At 45.1% G+C, this 13,271-nt stretch overlaps 1 protein-coding gene across 2 annotated transcripts in view; it reads left to right on the top strand.

Moving 5' to 3' along the window:
- Positions 1-2,306: 2,306 nt before the first annotated feature.
- vwa3a (von Willebrand factor A domain containing 3A) overlaps positions 2,307-13,271 on the top strand; it is a 53,574-nt gene continuing 42,609 nt past the window's right edge. The window contains exons 1-10 of one of the 2 annotated variants that reach the window (XM_038820727.1): positions 2,307-2,376; positions 2,471-2,570; positions 2,770-2,871; positions 6,190-6,310; positions 7,361-7,485; positions 7,577-7,654; positions 9,641-9,695; positions 10,541-10,642; positions 10,792-10,898; positions 11,252-11,377. In XM_038820727.1, coding sequence (XP_038676655.1) covers positions 2,807-2,871; positions 6,190-6,310; positions 7,361-7,485; positions 7,577-7,654; positions 9,641-9,695; positions 10,541-10,642; positions 10,792-10,898; positions 11,252-11,377 — 779 coding nt within the window. In that variant the 5' untranslated portion in view covers positions 2,307-2,376; positions 2,471-2,570; positions 2,770-2,806. Of the gene's footprint in view, positions 2,377-2,470; positions 2,872-6,189; positions 6,311-7,360; positions 7,486-7,576; positions 7,655-9,640; positions 9,696-10,540; positions 10,643-10,791; positions 10,899-11,251; positions 11,378-13,271 lie in introns of both variants that reach the window. The other variant, XM_038820726.1, reaches the window with a different exon arrangement.

The following is a 13,271-nucleotide window of genomic DNA, read 5'->3' as shown; positions in this document are numbered from 1 at the left end:
TTCGCCAGCTCGGTATATGCCGGCTGCTCCGGTTCCTCCATCAAGAGACGATGTACCATGACCAAACCACCTGCGTCTACTGCCACCCGTTGAACCTGGGCCGGATTCTTCTGTTCCATCCTCGTGGTCAATTCTTTGAACTTCTTCTTCGTCGTCTCTTATTCTTCGTTATCCTCATTCATTCCCGAGGGGGTCTCCGGACCTTGTACCCCACACGGGATGAACTTGCTAATATTCCCAATGTGGCTCGAGGAGTATGAACTCCCCCGCGCACTACAGGGTGGATTACATTGTAATGATTGTCAGCCAGAATGTAACGGCCGACAAAGAGAAAGGACCGGTTATTTCAATCGGGTCCATTGTGTACACACTACTGTGTTAATAAATAAGTTTATCTTTGTTGCTCAACTGACTCCTGTTTGTCGTTACTAAAGTAATAAAGGATTAACTCTGCTGTCACTCACAAAGCCTATTTGCCCATCACCCCTCTGCTTGCCGACCTACACTGGCTCCCAGTCAAGCAAACAATGCCTTGCTTTTAAATTTTGCATTCCTGTTTTCAAGTTCCTCCATGGCCTCCACAACCCCTGCTCGAGATTTCTGTGTTCTTCTAATTCTGGACTGCAGCTTCCTGATTTTAATCACTCCGCCATAGGCTGCAGTGTCTTCAGCTGCCTGAATCCTAAATTCTTGAATTCCCTCTTACCTCACCTCCTTTAAGACTCCCCTTATAGCCAACCTCTTTGACCAAAGTTTTGCCGTCTGAACAAATATCTCTGCATGGAGCTCGGTGCCATATTTTATTTTATAAAGTTCCTGTGAAGCACCTTGGGGCATTTTATTATTTTAAACATGAATATAGGGTGGCACAGTGGTTAGCACTGCTGCTTCACGGTGCCGAGGACCTGGGTTCAATCCCGGTCTCGGAATGTGGAGTTTGCACATTCTCCCCGTGTCTGTGTGGGTCTCACCCCCACAATTGCTCCTTAATTGGAAAAAAATTTAAAAGTCAATAGAAATACAAGGGTGTTGCTGTGATAAAGCTAAGTAATTTTCATTATGGTCATGGCTGATCATCCAACTCAATAGCCTATTCCCGCCTTTCCCCCATATCCTTTGATCCCCTTCATCCCAAGTGCTCTATTTAACTGCTTCTCAAACACACATTTAGGCCTCAACTATTTTCTGTGGTAACAAATTTCACAGGCTCTCCACTCTCTGGGTGAAGAAATGTCTCCTCATCTCGGTCCTAAACAGTCTGCCCCGTATCCTCAGACAGTGACCCCTGGTTTTGGGCACCCCCACCATTGGTGGGGGCTGGTTTAGCTCACTCAGCTAAATCGCTGGCTTTTAAAGCAGACCAAGCAGGCCAGCAGCACGGTTCGATTCCCGTACCAGCCTCCCCGGACAGGCATCGGAATGTGGCGACTAGGGGCTTTTCACAGTAACTTCATTGAAGCCTACTTGTGACAATAAGCAATTTTAATTTAATTCATTTTTATTTCATTGGGAACAGCCTTCCTGCTCCAGCCCTGTCTAGCCCTGCTAGCATTTTGTAGGTTTCTATGAGGTCCCCCCTCTTCTGAACTCCAGCAAATATAATCCTAATTGACTCAATCTCTCCTCAAAGGTCAGTTCCTCCATCCCAAGAGTCAGTCTGGTAAACCTTCTCTGCAGTCCCTCTAAAGCAAGAACATCCTTTATCAGATAAGGAGACCAAAACTACACACAATATTCCAGGTGTGGCCTCACCAAGGCCCTTATAATTGCAGCAAGACATCCCTGTTCCTATACCTTCATTAGAGAGTGACTCGCTGCTCCCTCTACTGTCCATTCCCCAATTTAGTTTGATTTTCAAATATGGGTGAATGTTCACCTCATGGGTACAAACATGTGTAGGCACAGGGGGATTTCAGAATTCCTCAGTTACAAGTATTTTGAAAACCACAAAGGAGCTTTTTAATATGCAAAGTAAATTACAAACTCCGGTAACTTTTGCATATTACCACTGACGCACAAGTTACATTCCACTGGGCATTGCAACTCGCACAGATAGTACGGGTATCGATTGGAAATGACATGAAATGTGGACACCAAGTGGCGGGGCAGCGTTTGGAAAGGAGTAAGTTCTGTTGTTAAAATTGTTGCTGGGCACTCCTTGAAGTTCACAGACTGTTTAACTGAATAGTGAAACTGCCGCCTAGGTTTTATTTCAACGGATTTAAAAGGACATCAACAATGTCAGATGTTGCAATTCTTGTCAACATCTGGCTCCGGGTTTTGCTTGTCAGCCCCTCCCCGCGTTGCCAGGCTTACAGATCTGACCACTTCGTGCAAAGTTTGGACTCTACCACCCAGTTTAATTAAAGCAAAGGAGTAAGTCACGTTCAGTTGGGTTAAGTTTTCTTGTCTGCAGCAACTAAAAATGCAATGCACACGTTTTCAACCATTCCAATGTTTCTCTTTCAAGATTACAGGTGAGAATGTGTCCATCTTGCGAGCAATGGACTCTTCCATCTCCATTGGCAACGGCCAAACAACACCCTGGAGACTGTGGGGAGCCCGAGCCGGTGAGTCCGGGACAGGACCCGGGGTGATTGACACCAACTTGAGAAACCTAACAGGGGAAGTGAGGTGACAGAAAGGAGAGAAATATCCCTCTGTTCATATCCTGTAATAGTTTGATTTGACTTCGTGAGTTGTAATCCGGATCAGTTGCTGAAATACTTTGCCTGCAGTTGCTGTTCTGGGCCAATTTCTCAGTCACAGGCTGGAAGCAGAAGTAACCTGTTCATTGATAGTCACAATGAACCAACGCATTGGTAACATGGCTGATATCCTGGCAAACGAGCAGTTTCTTCAAAGTGAATTGTAAGTCTCTTCATGATTTTTGGAACCACTGAATGCAGTATGGATTTTTAAAATATAAATTTAGAGTACACTATTTTTTTCCCAATTAAGGGGCAATTTAGCCTGGCCAATCCACCTACCCTGCACATCATTTTGGGCTGTGGGGGTGAGACACACAGACACGGGGAGAATGTGCAAACCCCATACGAATAGTGACCCGGGGCCGGGATCGAACCTTGGTCCTCTGTGCCTCGAGGCAGCAGTGCTAGCCACTGCGCCATCGTGCTGCCTATGAACACAGTAAGGATGAGAAATATTGCTTATCTACAAACCTATAATGGACCACAAGTTATTGGATAAGAATAGGAGCTTAATTTCCAACCCTTTGATACATCTCTTCCCCCAGCCTTGTCATCCGCTGAATGTGTGCTGGCTCCCATCGTGGGTCCAACTGCCCTCTCCTGTTAGTGTGGTAACTTAAACACAAAAAAGTAGTCGAAATGTGTTGTGAAAGTTAATCTTTTTCTTAATATAAATTTAGAGTATCCAATTCCTTTTTTTCCCATGAAAGGGCAATTTAGCGTGGCCAATCCACCTACCCTGCACATCTTTGGGTTGTGGGGGTGGAACCCACACATACGGGGAGAATGTGCAAACTCCACACTGACAGTGATCCGGGGCCAGGATCGAACCTGGGTCCTAGGCGCCATGAGACCGCGGCGCTAAGCACTGTGCCACCATGCTGCCTGAAAGTTCATCTTTAATATGTAAAAATAATGAAGTTTAAAATACCATAAGGACTCAAAAATGGGAGCAGCTAGTTAAACATCGAAATATCAGTGACAGAATAGAATTAGAACGAAGGACAGTTAAAAGCAAAAATACACAGCTAACAACAACTAATGATGTCACAACACTTACTGATCACATGAATTTAAATAAGAAGATGCATAATAATAACAGTCCATAACACTCCCCCCCCCCCCCTTAGAGTAGGTGGATTGACCATGCTAAATTGCCCCTTAATTGGAAAAAAAATGGGCACTCTAAATTTATTTTTAAAAAACACATCCCCCTTAAAGTGAGAAGTAGCTTGAGGATCTATGAACAATTTAATTGTAGTGTCCTGCAATGTACTCTGCTCCTCTTTGAAAACCTCAGGATATTTCAGAATGACATCACTATTGTCTGCTTTATCTCGCCCCAGTTCAACTGAATTGTCTTGAGCTAGGCATGCCCTAGTTTACTGGGTTAATGCCCTGTTACTACCTGGAGTAGCTTCCTGGCTGTTATACAATAATAATAATCTTTATTGTCACAAGTAGGCTTATATGAAGTTACTGTGAAAAGCCCCTAGGCACCATATTCCGGCGCCTGTTCGGGTACACAGAGGGAGAATTCAGAATGTCCAAATTACCTAACAGCGCGTCTTTCGGGACTTGTGGGGACTCCGCACAGACAGTGACCCAAGCCGGGAATCGAACCTGGGACCCTGGAGCTGTGAAGCAACAGTGCTAACCACTGTGCTACCGTGCTGACATTATATGTAATGCCTACCTCTAACGCTCCAAGCAATGGGATAGTTTCGCCAGTGTACATCTGAGGGTTGATTTCTGCCTGAGTAGGGCTGTATGGAGCTCCAAATCTTCCTGAAGGTCTCTTCATTGATTACCGATGTAGAAGCTTCTGTTTATCATCTGTCCATCAACCTGCACTGGAGCATAAATAGGCTCTGCACGCCCCTCACTCATATTAAACATGTTGTAATCAATGCTCCTCTGCCTGGCCTGAGCTTTCCAAGTGAGCACCATTGACTGAGGCTTCCTTGCAATTAAAGCTCCCCGTTCAGCCTTTGACTTTCTCTTAGCACGCAGCACTTCTTTGCTAAATGCCCCTTCTTGTTGCACTGGTGACAAACGGCATCCATAAACTTACAATGATTCACATAGTGTGACCCTCCACACCTACAACAAGTCACCATTCTTCATGTGCTAGTGTAAACAGTAGATATGAAAAGGGTTTTTGATAATGAGGAACTTTCTGATTGATCCCTGCTCCTCTCCTCACTTGATGCCCACAGAACCAACAGTTTCTGCCATAATCAGTGTGAAGTCTGTCAAATTCTTTTTACCTTCTTCTGCCGGTGGATGATGAGGTCAAGTAAACTGCCCCTTAGTTTAGATGGGCAGCATGGTCGGCACTGGCTTGGAGAGCCGAAGGGCCTGTTCCTGTGCTATACTTTTCTTTGTTCTTTGTTCTTAACCTCCAGTTGGCTCAAGGTTATCCCAAGCTCCTGATGCTTCAAACAACTTAGTGACACACCATCCAATCAGCCATTAGGAAAGACAAAAATGGATAAATATTTTAATATCCTCAGCTTTATTTAACACTGTCGACTTTGTTTGCCTCACATTGAAAGATGGCAATGCAAGACTAGGATCTTAACTCCATCCTCGGTAACTGGTTTTACTTTGCCCCTGTGAAAAGGAGCAGGCTATTCAACCCCTCAACTAGAAACAGGAGCAGACCATTCAGCCCCTCAACTAGAAACAGGAGCAGGCCATTCAGCCCTTCAACTAGAAACAGGAGCAGACCATTCAGCCCCTCAACTAGAAACAGGAGCAGACCATTCAGCCCCTCAACTAGAAACAGGAGCAGGCCATTCAGCCCCTCAACTAGAAACGGAATCAGGCCTTTCAAACCTGAGCTGCACGGTGGCACAGTGGTTAGCACTGCTGTCTCTGCTGTCTCATAGGGCCAAGGACCTTGGTTCAATTCCAGCCTTGGGTGATTGGGTGGAGTCACCATCTTCTCCCCATATCTGCATGGGTTTCCTCCGGGTGCTCCGGTTTCCTCTCACAGTCCACAGACGCACAGGTTAGGTGAATTGGGCATGCTCAATTGCATTTTAATGTCCAAAAAAAGGTCAGATGGGGTTATGAGGATGGGGGGGGGGGGGGGGGGGGGGGGGAGACGAGTGGGGTGGCATGGACCGAGGTAGGGTACTCTTTCAAAGGGTCGGTGCAGACTCAATGGGCCAAATGGCCTCTTTCTGCACTGTAGGGATTCCATGAACCCACCATTAGAAACAGGAGTAGGCCATTCAGCCCCTCAACTAGAAACAGGAGCAGGCCATATAGCCCGTCAACTAGAACCAGGAGCAGACCCTTTCAACCAGGAAGAGGAGGATGGCCAATCAGCCATCCTAGGATGATTGACTAGAAACAGGAATAAGGCCATTAAGTGGCCTTAGTCATTGAATGAAGATTTTCAGTTTTCTCAGTGAAGTAATATGGCGGAGATTGCTGATTTTTAACAATTCTATTGCTGTGTTTTAAGGGCACAACCTGCAAAAGCTCCTTGGAGACGGAGGGAACCCTGGCAAGATGTTGCTATCACTGACCTTGAACCAGATGATGGATTGCTGGTGACACATGTTAATCAAACCAGTGGGCTGTTGGTATGTTGCAGACCTGATCAGATTGAGGGTTATACAAAGAAAGATGTTCAATTTTGGGTTACATGTTATGGCACCTGGCATTGAATCTTGCTCGGTGAGGCTGGAGGGGGGGGGGGGGGGGGGGGGGAATTGGTGGTGAGGATGCATTAGGAAACTGAATTCCACACTCAGGTTCCCAATCCCTATGCTCAGCTGTTGAAGTTCCACCTGGGAGCGCACCCTGACCTATTGACCTTTTTTTTTCTTTCATTGAAGTTTTACCTAAAAATCAGAACTTGGTGACTTTGTTAGGGTCTTCCTGTTGATTCCCTTATTTCCCCTTTTCTTTATTTTTGCTGTTTTTGATCATTTTTGATCCGTGGATGCTTAATGGACATGTTAAGAAATGAGGTGCACTACATTGATTCCAGAGAAGAGGGGTTTGTCATGTGACGAAAGATTGAAAGGCTAAGGCCTACACTCTCTGGAACTTAGAAGAATGAAGGGAGATCAAATTGAGGTGTACAAGATGATAAAAGGTATGGATAAAGTAGGTGTGGAGCAGATGCATCCTCTAGTGGGGCATTCTAGAACAAGAGGTCTTAGGATAAGAGATAGCAAATTTAAAATAGAGCTGAGGAGAAACTACTTCTCCCAATGGGTTGTGAATCTGTGGAATTCGTTACCCCAGAGTATGGTGGATGCTGGGACAGTGAGTAAATTTAAGGAGGAGTTAGACAGATTTTTAATTGGTAATGGATTGAAGGGTTATGGAGAATGGGCAGGACGGTGGAGTTAAGGCCATGATGAGATCAACCATGATGGAATGACGGAGCAGACTCGATGGGCCAAATGGTCTAATTCTGCTTCTATATCTTATGAACTTATATTGTCCTTCTAGGTGGTAATGGCCATGGGGTTGAGCCACCTCCCTGCTGCCCTTTCCTCATTACCCTTCAATTTTTTCCTTTCCAAGTATTTATCCAATTTTGAAAGTCCAGTACTGTAGGCAGCTCCTCAGGCTGTGGTCTCTCATCCTGAAATGTTGACTTTTCACCATGGCCGCTACAGAGCACAGAAGGGAAATGGGTGTTGGCCAATGACAACCAGACATCAGAAGAGTGGCTGACCAATCACAGCCTGGAACATCAAAAGTTGACACTTCACCACCTTCTAGCGCACAGCAGGATCATCACGTGAGTCCAACAGATGCAACAGCAATTAGCGGGAATTATATCAGCTAAAGTTCAATTTAACTTAATTCCACCCCCTTCCCTTTCTCTTTAGGAACAAGGATGAGACAGACATTAAACACTTACAGCTGAGATTGGACATTATTGATAAGTTTGAATCCAGAATTCACGAGTAAGTATTTTTCCGGTTTCCTCTATTATATATTTGCCATACAAATGCAATACGATTGCAAAGAAGCAGAAGGAATGGTGGAATGGTGTCTGAGATTTGGGTGTGACTGAGAGAGGTGAATAGTCTTGGTTCATATCTGGGGTTGAGATGGATGTCACAGAGAGGGAGAGATGGGGGAGAGATGGAATGATCACTGTAATTGCTAAGAACAGAGAAAATAAAGGGGACATATAGAGGACTATCTGGGGGAGAAGAGATACTTATTTTTAAAATTATGCACTTCTATAGTGCCTTTTACAACCCCAAGACGCTTCAAAACACTTTACAGCTAATGAAGTACTTTTTGAGAGTTACTGTTTAAATGTAGAGGACAAGACAAAATAATATAAAGGATGTAAAAGCAGAACATTTAGAAATACATAACACAAATCAGGCAGAGTCAGCATGGCTTCATGAAGGGGAAATGAAGTGGAAATGAGCAGGGTAGATAAAGGGGAACCAGTAGATGTAATATACTTGGATTTCCAAAAAGGGTTCAATAAGGTACAGTGCAAAAGGCTGCTTAATAAGATAATGTCCCAAGGCAGCATGATGGCACAGTGGTTAGCACTGCTGCCTCACGGCGCCGAGGTCCCAGATCCAATCCCGGCTCTGGGTCACTGTCCATGTGGAGCTTGCACATTCTCCCTGTGTTTGTGTGGATTTCGCCCCCCACAACCCAAAGATGTGCAGGGTGGGTGGATTGGCCACGCTAAATTGCCCCTCAATTGGAAAAATTTAATTTGGTACTCTAAATTTTTTTAAAATAAGATAAAGGCCCATGGTGTTGGGGTTCATATATTAGCTTTGATAGAGGATTGGCTAACAGAGAGAAGTCAGAGAGTTGGGAGAGGAAGGGCATTTTCAGGATTGCAACCTGTAGCTAGTGAGAGATTAAAGAAAAAGTATTTTGTGACCACGGGATGTCCCAGAGGGTTTTACAGCCAGCAAAGAACTTATTGAAGTGTAATCACTGATAGGGATAGAGGCGTCTCTTTTAACAGCAACAATTCAGACACAGCCTGTCTGTATAAATTGTTTAAGGACAGCTTCACCCAGTGTACCCTTTATGGACAGTTATATCTGGAGCTTGCTCTCGGTGCGAAGGTTTTTCCGTCGTAGAGTTAGCTCATTGACATCCTATAGGAATCATTAACTCCCGTGTGTTGGCGGGACATTATTATTTTAACCACAGGCATTGATTTGAGTAGAAAATCCTCCATGTGGCTATTTACTCAGCAAGAACCTGCCACCCATCAGTGGTTAAGGAAGTAAACCAGCTACGACAATGAAAAACACTCTCACTGTCTGATTCTGTCTCATCATTTTACCAGCAAAAACACAAAAAGGTTAAAGTTCACATGCATACCCTGAGTAAATGAAGATTTGAGATTACCGACCTCACAATGGTGTATGTTACTCATTTATTATTCAGTGAGCAAAATTGCAATTTGCTACATTTGGATTCCCAATTATCTCAGGAATCTCTTCCAGCTCTACAATCTTCCCAATTCTGGCTTCATAAGCATTTCTCAATTTTATTTCTCTGCCAGAGGTGACTACGCACTCAGTTACTGCGACTCCAAATTCTGGAATCCCCCTAACAGACACACCTCTTTTTCCTGCTTTTTAATAATAATAATCTTTATTGTTATAAATAGGCTTACATTAACACTGCAATGAAGTTGCTTTGAAGATCCCCTAGTCGCCACATTCCGGCACTTGTCCGGGTACACTGGGAGGGAATTCAAAGCATCACGCTTTGACCAAGCTTTTGATCACCTGACCTAACGTCTCCTCATGCGGCTCAGTTTTGCATTGGTTTCATATTGTTCTTGTGAAGCGCTTTGGGACATTAAAGGCTCTTTATAAATATATGTTCTATGTTCTTCCTGGTGGGAAGACTGGCCAAGTCATTGTCCTGACCCATTCTATTCAATATTTCAGAATGACTGACTTCTATCACCAGCGGATGGAATGGCTGAGGGAAGGAAGCAGAAAGGTTAGCGTTCCTACTTTGTGATCACAAATAGAGTCATACATTGCACAAAGAGACCATTCGATCCATCACACCTGTGCCGGCTCTCTGAACAATTATTCCCGGTGTCTGATGTTTTTCCTTCCCAGAGCCCTGTGTGTAATGCAGGAATGTGGGATAAGTGCATTGATTAAAACAGGAACTTCCCATTCCAACTTGAAGAGCCTGGTTTAAAATTCTGGCTGGAATATCATAAGGCTGATTCTAGGCCCGAGCTTCTGTATCATGAGCCTGTATACAGGAATGAACATTCCCACAGCAACCCTTAAAAGTTCATGCCAGGGCAGCACGGTGGCGCAGTGGTTAGCATTGCTGCCTCACGGCACCGAGGTCCCAGGTTCGTTCCTGGCTCTGGGTCGCTGTCCGTGTGGAGTTTGCACATTCTCCCCGTGTCTGCGTGGGTTTCACCCCCACAGCCCAAAGATGTGCAGGGTAGGTGGATTGGCCATGCTAAATTGCCCCTTAATTGGAAAAAATGAATTGGGTACTATAAATTTATTTTTTTACATGTTCATGCCGAATATAAATTCTTGACAGAATGCCTGATTAACAGCGACTGCATAATCAGATTCCATATTTGTTAGAAAATTCTGGTATTTTTAACCAGTGTTTTTGCAATTGCAGCTGTTTGATAATTAGCTTGAATAACTTAAGTTTTTGTCGGTAATAATTACATAGGATTTTATGCCGCTCTTTTGGGGGATTGTGTGACTGGAATTTTGGCCAGTTCTCCCCCCCTATAATGAACATCATAATCAGTGGCCTTGTTATAATTCATAAATCTACCTTAATCTTGTATCTGCCGCTAGATGTTTGGGCTGGTGAAAGGTTCTCGGGTCGGCCTGCTTATCGACTCCTCTGCTGCAAATTGCGGACTTGGACGACTGCAGGAGTTTCAAACAGCTCTTCTGGTCAGTGTGATGGCAGCTTGAAGGCTATTATGTAAAAAAAAACATTGCATTTGGAACAGCGGGTGTGTGAGCGATTACGTCTGGTAAAGATTTAAATATTTGACTCCCCGGGGCCCTCTCAAGTTGAACTCCCATGTCTTGATTCGCAGTGTTTGCTGGATGAACAACTCTGTCACAGGAAGCAGTTTTATTTCCTCTCCTTTGGCAGTGACCCCTCTGCATTGTGGGAGACCCCGCGGAACGTTAACATTCGCACGTAAGTGTTCTTTCATTCCGTCCTGCGTGTGAGCTTACGTTGTGCTCTATGTCCCTATTAATAAAGCCCAGAATATTATAGGCTTTATGACCTCTCTTCACCTGTCCTGCCACCTTCAATGATCTCTGCACATATACACCCAGGTCCCTCTGCCTTTGTGGCTCAATATCAGATTTTGGTTGATAACGCTCCTGGGCAGTGTATTGGAATGCTTTGCAACAATAAAGTTGCTATATAAATATAAGTTGTTGTTGCAGGAGAAGTGGAAATTGAAACTCCATTGTTAATGTTGTCGTTCTCTCACTTATCGTCCTTCTTTAAAAATCAATGGTTGTCCTGTTGTTTACACACAGCCTGGATGAAGCCCGGCAATGGGTTCAAGATCTCCAGCCCAGTGGGAGCTGCAACCTGCTGAAGGCCGTGAAGAGAATAGCGAAAGTCAGGAAGCTGAACGCTCTACTCATTATACTGGGGACGTGGTAAGAAACACAAAATTGCCTGTTTACCGGTGCCTAATTCATCGCGTTTCCATGCACAGCGGACAGTAACACTCAGAGCTCTTAAGGAAAGGGATTGAGTGAAGTGGGCCTGTATTCTCTTGAGTTTAGAAGAACGAGAGGTAATAGTATTGAAACATGCAAGATACTGAGACTGTCAGACTGGTGTTAGGTTCCCAAACCGAACCCCCAAATTTAGTTATGGTATGATTAGGAACCAGTAAAATTTTGTTTAAAGTAGATGAAATTTAAAATCCAAGTTGCTCACTAGTAGAATAAAGCCACAAGATTCCACTGTTTCAAACAAATCGAAGACATTTTACTGTACAACTGCCAAGAAAGCAAACGGCCAATCAAAGAAATTTGACTATACAAAATTCAAGAAAGCAAACGGCCAATATCTTATATTCTGAACCACACTCGACATGAGGTAAATATGAATTAATGGGAAATCTGCGCTTGATCAGATCACAAACTGCACATTAAATGGCAGACACTAACGCAACATGCCCACTGAATTCTACCCTGACGTCAGTCCTTACAGGAAGTCACAAAAACTCTTTAATGTTCTTGTCTTCCTCACAAAGAATTTCAGCTCTACTGCTTTGAAGAGATAGTCAGATCCCCAGCCAATGGCAGCTCTACTCCACCCGAGTTCCATGGGTCCAAAGCTCGCCCAATAGGCACCCTATTCTAGATCCCTGAAATCTGCTCCCGGGTCCAGGCTTCTTGGTCTTTTCCAGCTGAGCTGATCTATTACCGAGACTGTGTCCCACTGTGTTGGCCAGACTATACTCCAGCATCTAAACACAGACAAGGTCCCTGCTCCTCGGCCACGCTGCTTACAGTAATCTGGGCTATCCTGAGCCCCAATTCTTAGCAGCACAGAGCTACTAACGACACCCGGGGCTTCCCTGAGCCCCTGCCCAACTTGGCAGCACAGAGCTAACGGCGGCACTTCAGCTGCATGGAGGTGACCATCTTCTCCGGCTGCTCCTGCTTGACCTTGGTATGTGGGTTTGCATCCGCGCCATACCACATTCCCGTGGTCGGGTATTTTGAGGCCTCTCGTCTTTGCACATGCGTGGGCCTGTCACCCTTTGCTGCTCTCCGCACTTGTGCCGGATCTGGAATTGTAGTCTTTAACCTCATCCCACAAAACACGCAAACCCAAACAATATTGATTCCCTCACACAGTGTAGATGCTGAGATGCAGGTCAAAGGCTAGGAATCATATGGTGAGTAACTCACCTCCTGACCCCCAAAGCTTGTCCACCATCTACAAGGCACAAGCCAGTCGTTTGATGGAATACTCTCTCTCCACTTGCTTGGATGAGTGCAGCTCCAACAACACTCAAGAAGCTCGACACCATCCAGGACAAAGCAGTCCGCTTGATTGCTCCTCCTTCCACAAACATTCAAATCCTCCACCACCGACACACAGTGGCACAAGATGCACTGCAGTAACTCACCAAGGTTCCTTCAACAGCACTTTCCAAACCAACGACCACTACCATCTAGATGGACAAGAGCAGCAGATACAGGGCACGAGTTTGGGGCCATTGGCGTCTCTGCCGTTTCCCGTGGTGGTGGCGGCCCTGAGAGTCTGGGAGCAACGGAGGAAACGCAGGAGCAGAGGGAGCATCGCTCTGGTCTCCAATCTGCAATAATCATCAGTTTGCCACGGGGAGGCTGGATGGAGGGTTTCAGAGATGGCAAAGAGCAGGGATTGAGAGGATGGGAGATCTGTTCATAGAGGGGAGCTTTCCCAGCCTGAGGGAGCTGGAGGAGAAATTTGAATTGACGGGAGGGAATGAGTTTAGGTACCTGCAGGCGCGGGACTTCCTAAGCGGGCAGGTCGCAACCTTCCCACTCC

The sequence above is a fragment of the Scyliorhinus canicula genome, chromosome 15 (genome assembly GCF_902713615.1).
Source record: "Scyliorhinus canicula chromosome 15, sScyCan1.1, whole genome shotgun sequence".
Taxonomy (NCBI): domain Eukaryota; kingdom Metazoa; phylum Chordata; class Chondrichthyes; order Carcharhiniformes; family Scyliorhinidae; genus Scyliorhinus; species Scyliorhinus canicula.
Note: the sequence above shows the minus strand (reverse complement) of the source record. Positions and strands in the feature narration are given on the sequence as shown.